The sequence below is a fragment of the Zalophus californianus genome, chromosome 3, assembly GCF_009762305.2.
Source record: "Zalophus californianus isolate mZalCal1 chromosome 3, mZalCal1.pri.v2, whole genome shotgun sequence".
NCBI lineage: Eukaryota > Metazoa > Chordata > Mammalia > Carnivora > Otariidae > Zalophus > Zalophus californianus.
This window is the reverse complement of record NC_045597.1, coordinates 93440969-93455771: the sequence shown is the minus strand read 5'-3', so window position 1 is coordinate 93455771 and position 14803 is coordinate 93440969. Positions and strand designations below refer to the sequence as shown.

At 58.1% G+C, this 14803-nt stretch overlaps 1 protein-coding gene across 1 annotated transcript; it reads left to right on the top strand.

Annotated features, from left to right (window-relative positions):
• Positions 1–217: 217 nt before the first annotated feature.
• INHBB (inhibin subunit beta B) lies at positions 218–6004 on the top strand. Its single transcript, XM_027590818.2, has 2 exons — positions 218–736; positions 3250–6004. Exons 1-2 carry the CDS (start codon positions 289–291, stop codon positions 4023–4025), a joined length of 1224 nt encoding a protein of 407 aa, XP_027446619.1. The 5' UTR covers positions 218–288; the 3' UTR covers positions 4026–6004.
• The last annotated feature ends 8799 nt before the right edge of the window (positions 6005–14803 follow it).

The window sequence follows — 14803 nt, the reverse complement described above, 5'->3', positions numbered from 1 at the left end:
GCGCCCTGAGACGCCCGCGCGGCAGTGACCCTCCGACCCCCCGCCTCGCCCGCACGCCTATCCAGCCCCTGCAGCCCTCGGCGCCCCTTCCCCGCCGCGCGGGAACCCCCGCGGCCCGGCCGGCCCCCTCCCCCTGCTAGCCGGCGGCGGCCCTCCCGGCGGGCGGGCGGAGGCCCGGGCGGGCGCGGGCGGGGGCGGGGCGGGGCGGCGCGCCGGGAGCCCGGAGCCCGGCCCTGCGCTCGGCTCGGCTCGCCTCGCGGCGGGCGCCCTCGTCGCCAGCGGCGCACCATGGACGGGCTGCCCGGTCGGGCGCTGGGGGCCGCCTGCCTTTTGCTGCTGGCGGCCGGCTGGCTGGGGCCCGAGGCCTGGGGCTCGCCCACGCCCCCGCCGTCGCCCGCCGCGCCGCCGCCGCCCCCGCCGCCCGGAGCCCCCGGCGGCTCGCAGGACACCTGCACGTCGTGCGGCGGCTTCCGGCGGCCGGAGGAGCTGGGCCGGGTGGACGGCGACTTCCTGGAGGCGGTGAAGCGGCACATCTTGAGCCGCCTGCAGATGCGGGGTCGGCCCAACATCACGCACGCCGTGCCCAAGGCCGCCATGGTCACGGCCCTGCGCAAGCTGCACGCGGGCAAGGTGCGCGAAGACGGCCGCGTGGAGATCCCGCACCTCGACGGCCACGCCAGCCCGGGCGCAGACGGCCAGGAGCGCGTCTCCGAGATCATCAGCTTCGCCGAGACAGGTGGGTTGGTCCCACTGGCGGCCAGCTGCGGCCCTCGCTCCCCACCCCCTCTCACCCTCTCCCACCCCCTTCTCCTTGCCCGTCTGGCCACCGCAGCCAGCGCACCCTGGGGGCAACGCGGACTCCCGGCCCTGCCGCTCCCCTCTGGCCCTGTGCGCCCCATCCCAGTTGCCGTCCTCCTCCCTCCCGCCGCCGCCCAGGCAGCACACCCCTTCCTGCTCCCCCTGTCCCCGCCGCTGAGCGCCTTGCCCTCCACCCCTGCTCTCTGAAATCGGGGCCTCAGCGCCTCTGGGCGCGCATCCCCCTCCCGGCAGATGCGTGCGGCCCTGGCTCCGCGGGCACTTGCTTGGTGATTGCTTAATGTTTTTGTTTCCCACGATCGGAGTGTAGGCTTAGCAGTGTGGTTGGAGATGTGTGTGCTTGTTGATATCCGTGGGCCGGAGAAGTAAGTGTGTGTGTGTGTGTGTGTGTGTGTGTATGAGTGTGTGTGTGTGTGTGTGTGTGTGCCTGCGTGAGAGGCCCCGGGGCCGCTTCCATCGCCGGGCAGCGTGGGCTTGCCAGGATTGCTGAAGCCTCACTGGGGAGAGCTAGGCAACCTCTCTTCCGATTGTGTGGGCACTGGAATCGGGCGGAAGGCAGGCTTCTCAACAGGTCCCATCATTTACGCAGAGAAAGACGCGGCTCGGGGGCAGCCCCGTGCCTCTCGGCTCGCCTGCCAGCGGCAGCAGCCCCCTCGCCTGAGAGCCGCAGAGTTCGTAGTTAACAAAGGGTAGGAGTCCTTTCCGGAATTTTCTCCCGGCCCTGGATTGCAAATTTCTACCACTGTCTAAATATAATAATCGAGAGACAGAAAATCTTTCGGAACTTTAAAAGAAGGAGGAAAATGTACCCGCGCTGAAATGCTGCAAGTGCTTTCCACTCCGCTGTCCTTTTCAGGACTTGAATGAGCCAGGCTGGCTTTTGTGCCTGGAGCTCAGCCCCATTTGTGCCGAGGGGACTGCGGAGAAGGTCGCGGAGGGGGAAGCCCTGGTGCGGGCAGGGCGGGGGTGGGCAGGGAGCTTGTTGGGGGGGGGAGCGGTTGTGTCACCAGGCTGAAAATGCCCCCCACCCTCCCAGGCAGCAGGCAGACGGTCCTGGTGCCGCCTGGGGATGAAAAGGGATGAAAAGTTTTGCATGGCCGGGTGTGGAGAAAAGCAGAGACAATCGGGCTGGTTTGTGCTTAGAAAGAAATGCATTGCTGTTTTAGCTGTCCGACCGAGTCAGGGAAAGCTCGACATGCAATTAGAGAGCTTGGATTAAAAGGTGCTTTGGGGCCCAGAGTAGAAATGTGATTCTGGAAGGTCGAGGAGGCCTTTTGGTCCCGGTGGCACAAAATGACAGCGGGGGCTGGTATATTTCTGGTCCGTTTCACGGAGCCAGCTCTTTGACTTATAAATAACAGATTCAGGTCACAGGCAGCTCGTCCAAGACCAGCTTTTAAGGCTGCACTTTCCCCCATTTCAAAGTCAGATGTCAGTGTTGTTAGAGGGGCCAGGCAAGGCCTGAGGAGGGGGCTGCAGGGCAGTGGTAGGAGGTTTGATGAAACCAGCCGTGGTCACACAGTTGCCTTATTTGTTCTTCCTGTGGGGGGGGGGGGAGGAAGAAAAAAGTACAGATTGTCAGAAGAGTCACTGAAATGTACCATGAGAGAGTAGTTGTGTCTCAGTTGGCATGGCCGTCTCTTCTTTTGGAGCTGAATTATGGAGGAAACTAACAAGCCAGTTCCCCTTTTCCTTGGCGATTTTGAACGTGCCATTAATGGGGAGCCAGAGTCTCATGAAAGGAGTGGACCTCAAGTTTCAAGGCTGAATGTCCTGTCCCTTGGAACTAGTCAGAACCAAGGGCTGCACTTTGCAGCCTGCAAAGCACACGTTCCTGTGTCAGAAATCTGAGCAGAGCTCGCTTGTTTGCAGTGGAGGTTCCACTGGGGGTTGGATCAGATCATGCTTAGGTAAACACTGGGAAGAGGCGGTAGGTGGCTCAGCTTGATTTTGCAATGCCCTGAGTTACCAAAAAAAAAAAAAAAAAAAGAAAGAAAAAAAAAAAAAACCCAACCTCTCTACCGAAACAACCCACCCCAAAATCCTCAGTGAGATCCTGGTTTTGTTTTTCAGATTTCACAGATACCCATAACAACTTGTTAAGATCTTGGCCTCCTGACAAGTTCCTCTGTTGAGCTTTGAGGCCTGACAGCCTGTCTCCAGGGAGCCCTGGCCTGGGAGAGGTGAGGCAGGATTTTATAGGCCTGGACCCTCCAGCTCCAAGCTGGTCGGGGTTTCTCAATGGAAAACGATTTTCTCTGCCTCTCCCAGGTTCCAGTCAGAGGCCCTGGCCCCAGGAACAGTGTTTCTGGTCAATAACGTCTTCCAGCTGCGTGGCAAGTTCGCATTCCAGCATCATGCAGCGGAGTCTCTTTCCCCATTGCCTCGTGTTCTCCTTGATTTAACTTGGCCTGCTCTCCCACTTCTCCGCAGATGGCCTCGCCTCCTCCCGGGTCCGCCTGTACTTCTTCGTCTCCAACGAGGGCAACCAGAACCTGTTTGTGGTGCAGGCCAGCCTGTGGCTCTACCTGAAGCTCCTGCCCTACGTCCTGGAGAAGGGCGGCCGCAGGAAGGTGCGCGTCAAGGTGTACTTCCAGGAGCAGGGCCACGGCGACCGGTGGAACGTGGTGGAGAAGAAGGTGGACCTCAAGCGCAGTGGCTGGCACACCTTTCCGCTCACCGAGGCCATGCGGGCCTTGTTTGAGCGCGGCGAGCGGCGGCTCAACCTGGACGTGCAGTGTGACGGCTGCCAGGAGCTGGCCGTGCTGCCTGTGTTCGTGGACCCCGGCGAGGAGTCGCACCGGCCCTTTGTGGTGGTGCAGGCCCGGCTGGGGGACAGCAGACACCGCATCCGCAAGCGGGGCCTGGAGTGCGATGGCCGGACCAACCTCTGTTGCAGGCAGCAGTTCTTCATCGACTTCCGCCTCATCGGCTGGAACGACTGGATCATCGCGCCCACCGGCTACTACGGGAACTACTGTGAGGGCAGCTGCCCGGCCTACCTGGCGGGGGTCCCCGGCTCCGCCTCCTCCTTCCACACGGCCGTGGTCAACCAGTACCGCATGCGGGGCCTCAACCCTGGCACGGTCAACTCCTGCTGCATCCCCACCAAGCTGAGCACCATGTCCATGCTCTACTTCGATGACGAGTACAACATCGTCAAGCGGGACGTGCCCAACATGATCGTGGAGGAGTGCGGCTGCGCCTGACCCGCGGCAGGGCTGCAGCGGCGGCGGTGGCGGGGTGCGAGGGTGGGGGGCCCCCCCGGCATGGCTCCTTGCAGCCCCTGTGGGAACCGGCTGCCCAGCCGCAGAGCGCCATCCTTGCATCGGCTGCCCAGAAGGTGCCAGTGCGAGGCCTGAAATCTTTTTCTACTACTTCATTGAGCAATCAGTCAAAGCCAGAGCAAGAACCCTCAACTGACATGAGATGCTTTCAAATGCACACGTAGACACGCACAGCCAGACGCATCCTGCCACCCACACAGCAGCCTCTGGGATACCAGCAAATGGATGCGGTGACAAATGGCAGCTTAGCTACAAATGCCTGTCGGTGGGAGAGAATGGGGTGAGCAGCCACCATTCCCACCAGCTGGCCCGGCCACTCTGAATCGCGCCTTCCGAGCACACATAAAAGCACAAAGACAGAGACACACACACAGAAAGAGAGAGAGAGAGAGCACGGGAGCCACAGAAAGGAAAAGCAGAAGCGGGGGTGGGGAGCGTGCAGACAGGCAGGAAGGCTGCGTGTCCCCCTTTGCTGGTGTGCAAGGCCTGCCATGCCTCAGCATCTCCTGGCTCAGGCATGTTGGCTTCCTTCCCTGCCTGGGATCCTTCATGCTGCAGGACCAGGGGAAGCCAGTCTTTTCCCACCCTTGTAGAGGGGAAAGAGGCCCAGAATGGACACAACCTGCCAGAGACCATGGAGCCGTGGCAATGACCGTTTGACTGTCCCTTGGGTCCCTGGCGTGACTTCTATGTGTGTTTGTTTTGGGGGGAGGGAGGGAGGGCGAGGAGAAGGGTCTTAATTTGATGCTTTAACTGATCACTAGCAGTCGACAGACAGGTCATGCATTCCGGTTGTATCATTGAAAAGGGACTTTTCTACCAGGTATGACCTTTTAAGTTAAGATTTGAATTGTTTTACATGGGAAGAAAAAAAAGAGTTGCAATCTGTGCCCTTCACTGGGGATATTCCTCTAGGCCTGGTTGGGATAGGGGTGGAAATGACCCCTGGGCAAGGGCATGAGCCCAGAGGAGGAAATGGTGGAGTGGAGGCATTCTGGAAATGCTGGTGTTGGGGGTGGGTGCCCTCCCACCCCTACCCCAGCAGGGTTTGTGGGAGGGGAGCGGTGTAGCCGGTCTTGGAGAGCTGGGGAAGGCTTTCAGCTGCTTTGCAGAAGTTGCCCGCGTGGGTCCCGGCCACCAGGGCCGGCCATGGATGTGGCCCCCGCCTGCTCGCACCTGCCCGCCTGCCCCTCCTAGCACTTGCCGACTTGCCTGAACGCACATGATCTAGCACTTGCCCATCTGCGTGTGTCCAGGAGTGGCCCTTGGCAGAGCACTGAACTCGCTTGCCCCCAGATGCCCAAGTGCCGCGTGAACTATGCAATTTAAAGGGTTGACCCACACTAGACGAAACTGGACTCGTACGACTTTTTATATTTTTTATACTTGAAATGAAATCCTTTGCTTCTTTTTTAAGCGAATGATTGCTTTTAATGTTTGCACTGATTTAGTTGCATGATTAGTCAGAAACTGCCATTTGAAAAAAGAAGTTATTTTTATAGCAGCAAAAAAAAATACAGTTAAATGTATTATACATAATTTTGGAACCAAAGAGGCCAACAGATCAGTTTTAATTTTTATTAGATGGTGAGGCCATCTTCTGTGAGGTAGACGTTCTGAACAATCCCTTGAGTGGCCTGCCAACGTTTCAGGGTATAAATGGATTTTGTTTATTCAGTTTGATGTGTCTTTTCTATCTTTACACACCCAGAAGGTACAGAAAAAATGACTATGGTAGAATGCAGGTGTGCGTCCTTAAATCCCCACCTTTATGTTTATTTAATAAAGCTCCCCTTAGGTTCTGTTTCATAATAATTTAAAACCAAACAATTTTCCCATAGACTTGCTGTTAAAGTATTTTACATCTGTGTACAGTTTAAGAAAATAAAAGATTGAGTGCCACGGGCTTCCTGCCTTGTGTGGTGTGCGGGGGGGCGGTGGGGCGTGGGCTGGAGGCGGTGGCCGGGAGGAGGGCGTGGGCCGGGTGTCCAGCTTTGATGTCCCCCGGCCTCCGAGGCTCGCTCCCGGCACTCTCTGAGTCCTTGCCACGAGCACGGATGTCAGTCAGAGAGTCTAGGAAAAATGGCAGAAGATCAAAATGAAGGACAATTAGCAAATTCATGAATTACACATTTGTTTACCCTCCCGGTCCCAAGACTAATTACGTACTACTTAAGCCACATCTATAACCACTTGAAAGTGCCGGTTAAGCCCCCCCCCCTCCATCCCTGGAAGGAAATGTAAAACCTGGAAGGGTGAAGCCCACCTGACCTCCGTCCGTGCCCGCCTCCATTCACTAACCTGGGTGACTGTAACCCGGAAGAGGCTAGGAGCTTAGGACAGAAGGGTGAACAGAAACAAGGCCTTGTCCTTGCCTGCTGGGATTTGAACTGGGAGTAGGTGGTTGGTGCTGCTTTTAGTAGTGACAAAGGTCCAACTCCCGTGGCAGGTAGGACTTGACATCCCCACTAAGGGCTGTTTGATATCATGCTTTCTGGGACATGGTTTCATCTTCATTTTCCAGAGCTTGGAATCTGAGGCTCAGAGAGGTTCGGAGCTTGCCTAAGTCACAGAGCTGGGACAGGCACGCTGGGCACTGGAGGCCAGGTGCCCCAGCTGGCCCACCTGTTCCCCTGGGAGGACGGCCGCCCAAAGGCCGTGCCTTCATCTTAGGCCCTGGGTTCGCTCCTTGGTTTTTGGGCCACGTGTGGTCTTCCCAGAAAATCTCAGGACATTTGAGCAGGCGGGGCCTTGCCGATTGGTCTAACCCCGTTAAGGTAACGATGGGGAAACCGAAGGAGGCTGTGGTTGGCGGGAGGGATATATCTCAATTGGCACAGCCTGCTGGTGGCAGGAGGCCGTATCCGGCCTCTCTCTGTTTCCATCCTTTGCCTATCTGAGAGAGCTACTGTTCTGCCAGGCTTTGGTCCCGAGGGGTGTGTTTATTGATCTGCAAGCTCTTCAGACACTATACAAGTTAATAGGGGCAAAGAAGAAAATGTCATAAAGACAGGCCTGGCCTGGGCATTTGGGGTGTAAGTCAGGGTCCAGCTGCTTCTCTACGGTGGGCTACATCATCCCACTGCTCGTTGCTCTAGGCCCTCAGTCCAGCCGCTGCCCACCCGCGGCCCAGGAATTTTCGCTGGCAGCCTCCAGGATGGGCAGTGCGAGGCACCAGGGTGTTTGGATATGAGCACCTCTGGGGCCCACCCCTGGGGCTGAGCGTCACAGGGTGGCCCATGGATCCCACAGCAGCCCCAGGAAGGGTCTGGGGCTCTGAGGCCATGAGGCCAGTGGGCTGGCAGGACACGGTCTCTGAGCGGTGCTCTGCTGCCCTTTGCTGGCAGGGGTCCCTGTGGGCTCTGGCCCTGCTGGGACAATGGTAGTTAGCAGTAACTTTTCCTGACAGGTGCAGTGAGGAGAGGCCTGCGTCCCCAGTCCCAGGGCTGAGTGTTCTTTGTCCAGTAGGGACATGCTGCTTCCTTCCCATGCTTCTGTGGCCAGAGGTGCCCCTGTTCCTTCTTTCTCATTCAGTTCTCAGTCCTTTTCTGCCTACTGCTCTTTCCCATTTTCTGCCTCTGTCTTCCCAGTGGGCCTGGCCCGAGGGCCCACTTCTCCCTGGGGATGTCCCTGGAGCCCCACACTGCAGGCCAGAGAGTAAGCTGCCCACACTGCCTTCCAGGTCCAGCGCTTCTGCCCCTGAGCCCTCCTGGTCAGCTTTAAGGTAACTCTTCCTTCCCTTGTATCCCTCTTTCCCTTCTTCAGGCCACCAGGCCGTTAGGCTCTCATAGGAACAACGGGTCAGGCAGGGCCAGCCAGGCTACCTGATCTGCCTCGGATGTCTCCACCACCCACCCATTGTGATTCGTGAGATCCCACCATGTCCCATTCATCCTTGGCTGACCTTCAGACATGCCCTGAGTCCTGAGGGACTTGGTGGAGCCAAGTCTGAGGTGGAGGATAGGGCGCCAGGTGCGGTGAGGAGAGCCCCCATATGCCACACCCACCACCCTTCTGTTCTCCCCCATTTCCCAGATGGGCAGACGGAGGGTCCACTGAGCAGAGGCTCCAGGGGTGTCCTATGTCTGTTTTCCCTCCCAGGCCTCTGAGAGTTTGGCTCAGAGTGGAGCACACAGTGGGTCCCCTGCTGCCCAGCCCAGGGTGGAGGCAGCATTTAGGAGGGCCTGTTACGTGTCAGAGCTTGCATGCATGGTCCTGCTAGGGTCCCTACCGCCACTCCAGACAGGGTCCGGGAGAGGGCCTCGGGCAGCTCTTGCACCATAGCTGGGCCCCTGCCTCACCTGGCACTCAGGCTTGCCCAGCGCATGCGTAGCATGCCCTCTGCAAGGCCCTGTGGGAATTCTTGCTGGGAACCCCGTAAGGAGCCTGGCAGAGCATCCCTGCCGCTGCCTAGACCTTCTTCAAGGGCAGGGACAAGGAAGGGTGGGCCTAGGCCCCCACCAAGCCATGAAGACCACTACGGGCCAAAGAAAGTATGCCTGTGTGGGCAAAGGAGCAGAAAGCCAACACCCTTCCTGTGGGCAGAGGCTCCTGGAGGAATCCCAGCCTGTACTCAGCTTCCAGTGGGATGTTTTGAGCACATGGTGAGTTACCTGTGGGCCTTGCACGAGGAGCTGCACCTGTCGTAGGTGAGGCATGGGTCTAAGTCGGGCGGGTGTGGCAGGCTCCGGCAGCCCGTGGGGGCTGTGGGCGAGCCGTCGGGGGTGAGCCCTGGGGTGTAGGGGGCGGGGACGGCTGTTAGTGGGAGTGGATGGGGACCTGGGGGTGAGGTGGTATGACTGCAGATACGACTGCATGGGAGCTGTGGGGGTGCGAGACTGTGTGTGGGAGCTGGAGGTGTGTGGTTGGCTGCCTCTGAGGCTGTGTGCGGGAGTTTGTGTGTGGGGTGGAGTGTGAGGCCACGTGGGCTGGGAGGCTGTGATGGCGGGCTGTGGTCGCATGGTTGGTTGTGTGTATTTCTTGCCATTTTTGTGTGCCTTCTCATCATGAGGTGACACGCCTGGCCTGCCATACACTTTGTCATCGGGGTAGTTATATTTGTAAATTTGGCCCGTGGCTGGCGAGCCCCCTGCCGTTGGGGTCTAGATCATCCCCATGTTGGGTCAGGGGGCACAGACACCATTGCTGGGGCCTGTCCAGTTGCCTTCAGTGTGGTGTCACCGCTCCTATTGCCCTGCCCTGGCCACTCAATGCCGGGGGTGGAGGTGGGGGGGTGTCGCCATGATGTCCCTGCATCCCTGAAGCCTCGCTTTAGAAGTAGAATGGTACCATCTGGCCGGTCATTCCATCACTCCACGAACATTTTCCTGGGGGCCCGTTCTTCTGTGTGGGGGATCATCAGTTCGGTCCTCATAACCATCCCTGTTGGAGGGGGAGCAGGTACGCTGGTCCCCATTTTACAGATGAAAAGATTAAGGCTGAGAAAGCCATTCACTGAAGGTGGCACAGCTCATAAGCTGCAGAGCTGAGATTTGCCCCCCCAGGAGCTGTTTCCAAAGTCACTTACAGCCACTGGGCTGCCCAGGGGGAGGGGTAAGGGAAAACACAACTGTTCTGGGGCCTACCTGGAAGAGAGGAGAGGCTGGGGCTCAGGGTTTTCTCTGCTCCACCTGCCGCCCCCCCACAACTCCTGTCCAAGACTCCAGCCTAGCACATCAATGGCACTTGTACGTGGAGCTGTTCTTCTCTCTGGCTATGGGGACCGTCATCCATGCACCATCCCTACTCCCTCCATGGCCAGGTGGATGAGATGGCTGCTGGCCTGATTCTTGGAAAACAGACTATGGATTGAGGAAAGCCCAGTAGGAGGGGAGCGGCAGGAAGCTGGTGACTTTGCCTCTGGGTCTGGTGGTGGCAGGGGTGGGGATGGGGGTGGGGTGGGGAAGGTGCACGGTCTGGACAATCTTCCGGGAGCAGAGGCTCCGGAAGCATGTGCTCAGGGCCCGCCCACCTGGTTTTGTGATCACAGCCGGACCTAGCCTCTCAGTGTCCTCATCTGTAAAATGGGGGCAGTGACAGTCCCGTCATGGGGCCCAGAGGCTCAGGGGGTGTCGTGAGCATTGAGGTACTTAGAATAGGGCCAGGATCTGGTGTGGTTGCTGTTCTCCAGCAGGCTTCCCTGTGTTAAGGATGGTGTGGGGTGTCCTGCCAGAGCCCCGCCCTTCCTCCGAGAGGCCCTCTGGGATACACCTCTTTCGTCCTTAGTTACTCATTCAATGAATATTCACAGGGGCTGTGACGCTGATGATGTTAGCTAACATTTATGGAGAATTTACAGCCATCAGCTGTAATGCTTCACAACACTGGTTAATCTTTACAACCTCCCCATTGGGCAGGTGAGGTGTACCCATTTTACTGATGAGGAGGTGAGGCTCAGGACGTAGACTGTCTTGTTGGAAGCCTCATAGCTATTCCAAGGGTGGATGGTATCTGTGGCCTTCCAGAGGCTGCCTCCTCTCCCTTCAGTGTTCTCAAGAGAACTTCGGGGCCCTTGAACCCCAAGGGGCTGGGGGAGATGGAGGAGGAGGTAGGAGGGACACCTGCTCTAGGGCCAAGGGGACCTGGGGCTGCTGCTGGGTGCAGCCTAGAGAGGCTCTTTAGAAGCCTTCAGCTGTCCCCCAGCCCTCCCTCTCCCTCCGGGTGCCTGCCCACCTTGCAGATCCCACCTGGTGAGAAGGGCCACTCCATGAGCAGACATGGGGACCTGTCTGAGGTCACTGCAGACCCCCAGAGAATCCGATGGGGGCAAAGACCCACAGAGGCACTGCGAAAATGCACACTGGGCCCGTTTGCAAGTGGGATTTCAAGGATGGGTTCTTAGACCCCCTCACTGAGGCAGGGGAGAGAGGGGGGCAGAGAGAGAGGATTGCAGGAGGAGACATTACTCCCCACGCCCAATTACAGGGACCGTCCAAATCCACATCAGCTCAGGGGTTTTTGTGTAGTCAGACATTTCGGCTAGCGCTCCCCCTCCCCCTCCAGGCAGGCTCCTGTTCTGCCCCTCCCCACCTCCTTCTTCCCAACAGGCCTCCCAGCCGACCTCTCTTCCCTGTGCCTCCCCGGCCCAGCCCCTTTCAGCCCTGTGTCTCCCTCCCCAGCTTCAGGGATGGTGGTGAGCATGGGGTGGGTTCCTGGGTGCTAATTCCAGCCCTGGTCTGGAATGAAGGGTGTGGGCGGGCTGAGTTTGCTCGACTCACTCCCCTTCCTCATTACTGTGGGGCATTTGGGTAGAGCACAAAGCTCTGGGGTCCTCCGGTGGGAAGGGGAGAGTCTTCTTGGCCCCCCGTGGGTGGGCACGTGCGTGCATGCGTGCGTGCATGTGTGTGTGTGTGAGAGAGAGAGAGAGAATCTGACAGACATCTCCACCCCCTGGGAAACTCGGAGCCTCATGGAAGAGACCTGGTTTTTAGGCCACTTGGGAGCCCTGTCATTGACCCAGTAGGAGTACGGCCCCAGGCCTCAGGGGACATTCTGAGGGTGGTCTGGTTCTGTGTTGGGGCTTTGGGGTGTCACCTCACTTCTCACAGGAGCCCTGGGAGGGAGGTAAGTCATTGCCGTTCACCCCATCCACAGATGAGGCTCCTGGGGCCACCTCCCACTTCCAGGACCTCGGAGCTCCCTGAGCAGGTAAGCAGGCCGCACTGGCTCTGAGACTGCCGCCGAACTTCCCTGCTGTGGGGCAGGCCCCGGGGACTCCCTGCAGCTCCGTCCAGGCCTCCGCCTTCCCTGCCTGAGAGTAGCTTCAGTGACCCTTTCAGGACTAACTGCGCAGGCAAGGGGCCTTCAGGTGCATAAATCCCTGGGGAGGGGGGTGACACCTTAGACCTACTGTAAATAAGTCGTACCTTTGTGGGAACTAGGAAGGGCCCTGGCCGTCAGAGGGCCTGTTTGGGTGGTGGCAGGCACAGGCCAACACTGCAGTTGGCGGATCACAGGTCTTTTTCCAAAACATACTCATGGCATTCTCCCACCTTTCCCGGGTAATATTTTATGGAATGCTTGGTGGACCCTGTCGCTCCCCTATATAAAATCCTTCCAGGGCCCCACGGCCCCAGGAAGAAGTCTGGTGGCTCATGGGCTCACTAGGGCCCCAGGCCTGCTGCTTACCTCCCCACCTGGAGCTGTCAGGCCCCTCCTTGCCTGCCACACTCAGCCTTCAGTTCTCGTCTGCAGCTAACCACCTTCACCTCTGTGCTTCCCAGTGCCCTTTCCTGCCCCCAACACCCTTTCTCCCCCTCTTGGGTAATTGTGCTTCACCCTTTAGGGCTCTGGAGTCGGAGCCCTGACTCCCAAGACTCAGGATCCTCCTCTCCAGTCTTACTTGCATGGTCACCCACATACCTTCCTGGACGCTAGGGAAGGTGCGGTCTGTCTTATTCACCACTGCACCGTGCTGAGGCTGGGACAGAATTAGGGCTCCACACACAACTGTTAAATGAAGGAACACAGTCATGCTCAGGGGGAGAGGTCTGACTCCACTCACCCATTTCCCTGATGGAGCAACCGAGGCGAGGGGGGCCAGCAGGACCCAGGGAGAGGTTCAGCTGGCTAAGACCCAAAGCTAGCGCTCCTAACCACGCCTTTGTTATTTTTCTCCCTTTTAAGAGCACCCCATGCCCCACAGGTGACTCATGCAATAGCATTTCAAAAGACCTGTAATTTGCCCTGAGTGTTCGGGCTTCGTGGTGAGGCTCTCCCTCATATACAAGCTTCTGCTGTTGCCCTGGGCAAATGCAATGCCCATCTGCCTGGGTGGCAACCAAGAGCTTGGGCTCCAATAAAGTGTCCATGTGGGCTTCCTGCCCTCCCCCAGGGGCTCGTGGCACCCTGAAGAAGGCATCCCTCCCTGCCTTGGTCTTCCACTCCCGGGAAAGTGTGGTTTGCCACCCGAGGGTGTCTTATAAAAGCTCAGCTTTAATTAATCAATCACTGGGAGATGAATTGGTTAATGTGGGCCCCGCTCCCCCGCAGGTGACTGGCACAGTAATGAGTGTCAAGTATTTCAGCATTAGTAATTAATGCTCCGACTGTGCCGAGGAGGAGTGGAAGGTGCATGGTGCCCAGTCAGCTCTGCTGGCCAGCCCACCACCCTCTCCCCAGGGGGTCTGCGCAAGGCCCCAGGGCAGTGGGTCCTCTTTGTTATTTCGGTGTGAGGAAGGGCCCCGGATGTGGGGTCAGGGAGCTGGACTCGGGAAGCGGGCTGTAAGCCTCACCAGGGCAGGGGGCCGTCTGCTTGTACACCGCTGCATCCCCAGTGCGGGATCCGTGCCCGGCACATAGCAGGTGCTCTCGGGAAATAGCTGCTGGCCAACTGCTTTATCCCGGCCCCTCGAGCCTGTGATCTCAGGCACGTTTTTTGCCCTCTCTAGCCTAGACTTTTCTCCCTTGATATTGGATTGGACTAGATGGTTCATTCATTCATTCATTCATTCCTTCATTTCTCGAGTCATTCCTTGTTTTTTTCTCACTTCATTTCCTAAGTGCCTATTATGTGTCAGAACCCCAGAGCCAGCACTCCTCTCTCCTTGAGGACAGTCACCTGCAGCTCCCATAGGCCCCTGCCACGGCCAACAGCCATTCCCTTGGGAAAGACAAGGCCCCGGGGCTCCGGGGGGGGGGGCGGTGCTGCATTCAGAGGGGCAGGTTATCTTGAGCCGGCTTCACATGAACTTCATGTGAACTTCCTCCCAGGCAGAGACCGGACCTCCCCTTGACATCCACTTACGGGATTATTCTGTGTCCCTTGGCGGCTGGGGATGCCGTGGCTTTAGCCACAGTGGTAGGACAGAATGGTACCTTCACACAGTGTTTCACCTCTTCTGAGCACCAGGCTGGGATGGGCTCTCACCTATGGCCCGTCTTGGAGTAGGCAGGGAGAAATGAGTGGCTCGGTCAGCCAAGAGATATCTATGCTGGCTTGGTGTTGGAGAGGTGGGGGGGGGTCTCCCCACGAGGGGGTACTTCCGGGTAAAAGTTAAAAAAGAGCCCCCATTCTCTTCCGTCTTCTGTGAGTCATGGGAAGGCAGGCCCCAACATTTAGTGTTTGGGGAGGTGGGGGTGGGGGGACCGGTTGCTGAAAGCAGAAGATGTGTCAGAGGCTGGTTAGATCATAAAACTGTAGAGAAGCCCATCCAATCTCTCATTCTGTAGAGGGATAACCGTGGTACACAGAGGTTGCAGACTTGCCTGAGGCCCCGCAGCTAATGCAGCTCAACTGAGCAGCCCAGACTCTTGCCTGGTGCTTGCTCTGCGCACAGGGCTACAGGGTCCCTCCTAAGCAGTCTGACCCTCCAAGATGTGATCCTCGCCTGGCCTGTGATACACGGCAGTGTGCACATGGTGCCTGAAGGCAAGACGTAGGGCTGTGGGAGCGCAAAGAAAGACTCTCTGGAGGAGGCAGGTCTTGGCCACATCACCCCAGGGCACCTTCCTGCAGAGTCCTCCCTGGGCCCAGGGCTCTCTGCTCCCCTGGTTTCCCAAGAGGGGAAACCCACACAGGCCAGTGGCTAAGAGCTAGGTAGATAGTGGTGTGGCTTTCCACACGAGCCCCACCCTGTCCTAGCTGTGTGCCCTACGGCTAGTTACTTAACCTCTCTGTGTCTCAGTTCCCTCATACAATGGGGCTAATAATAGTGTTTACCTTACCGGCTAATTGTGTGGATTAAATGAGATAATAATAA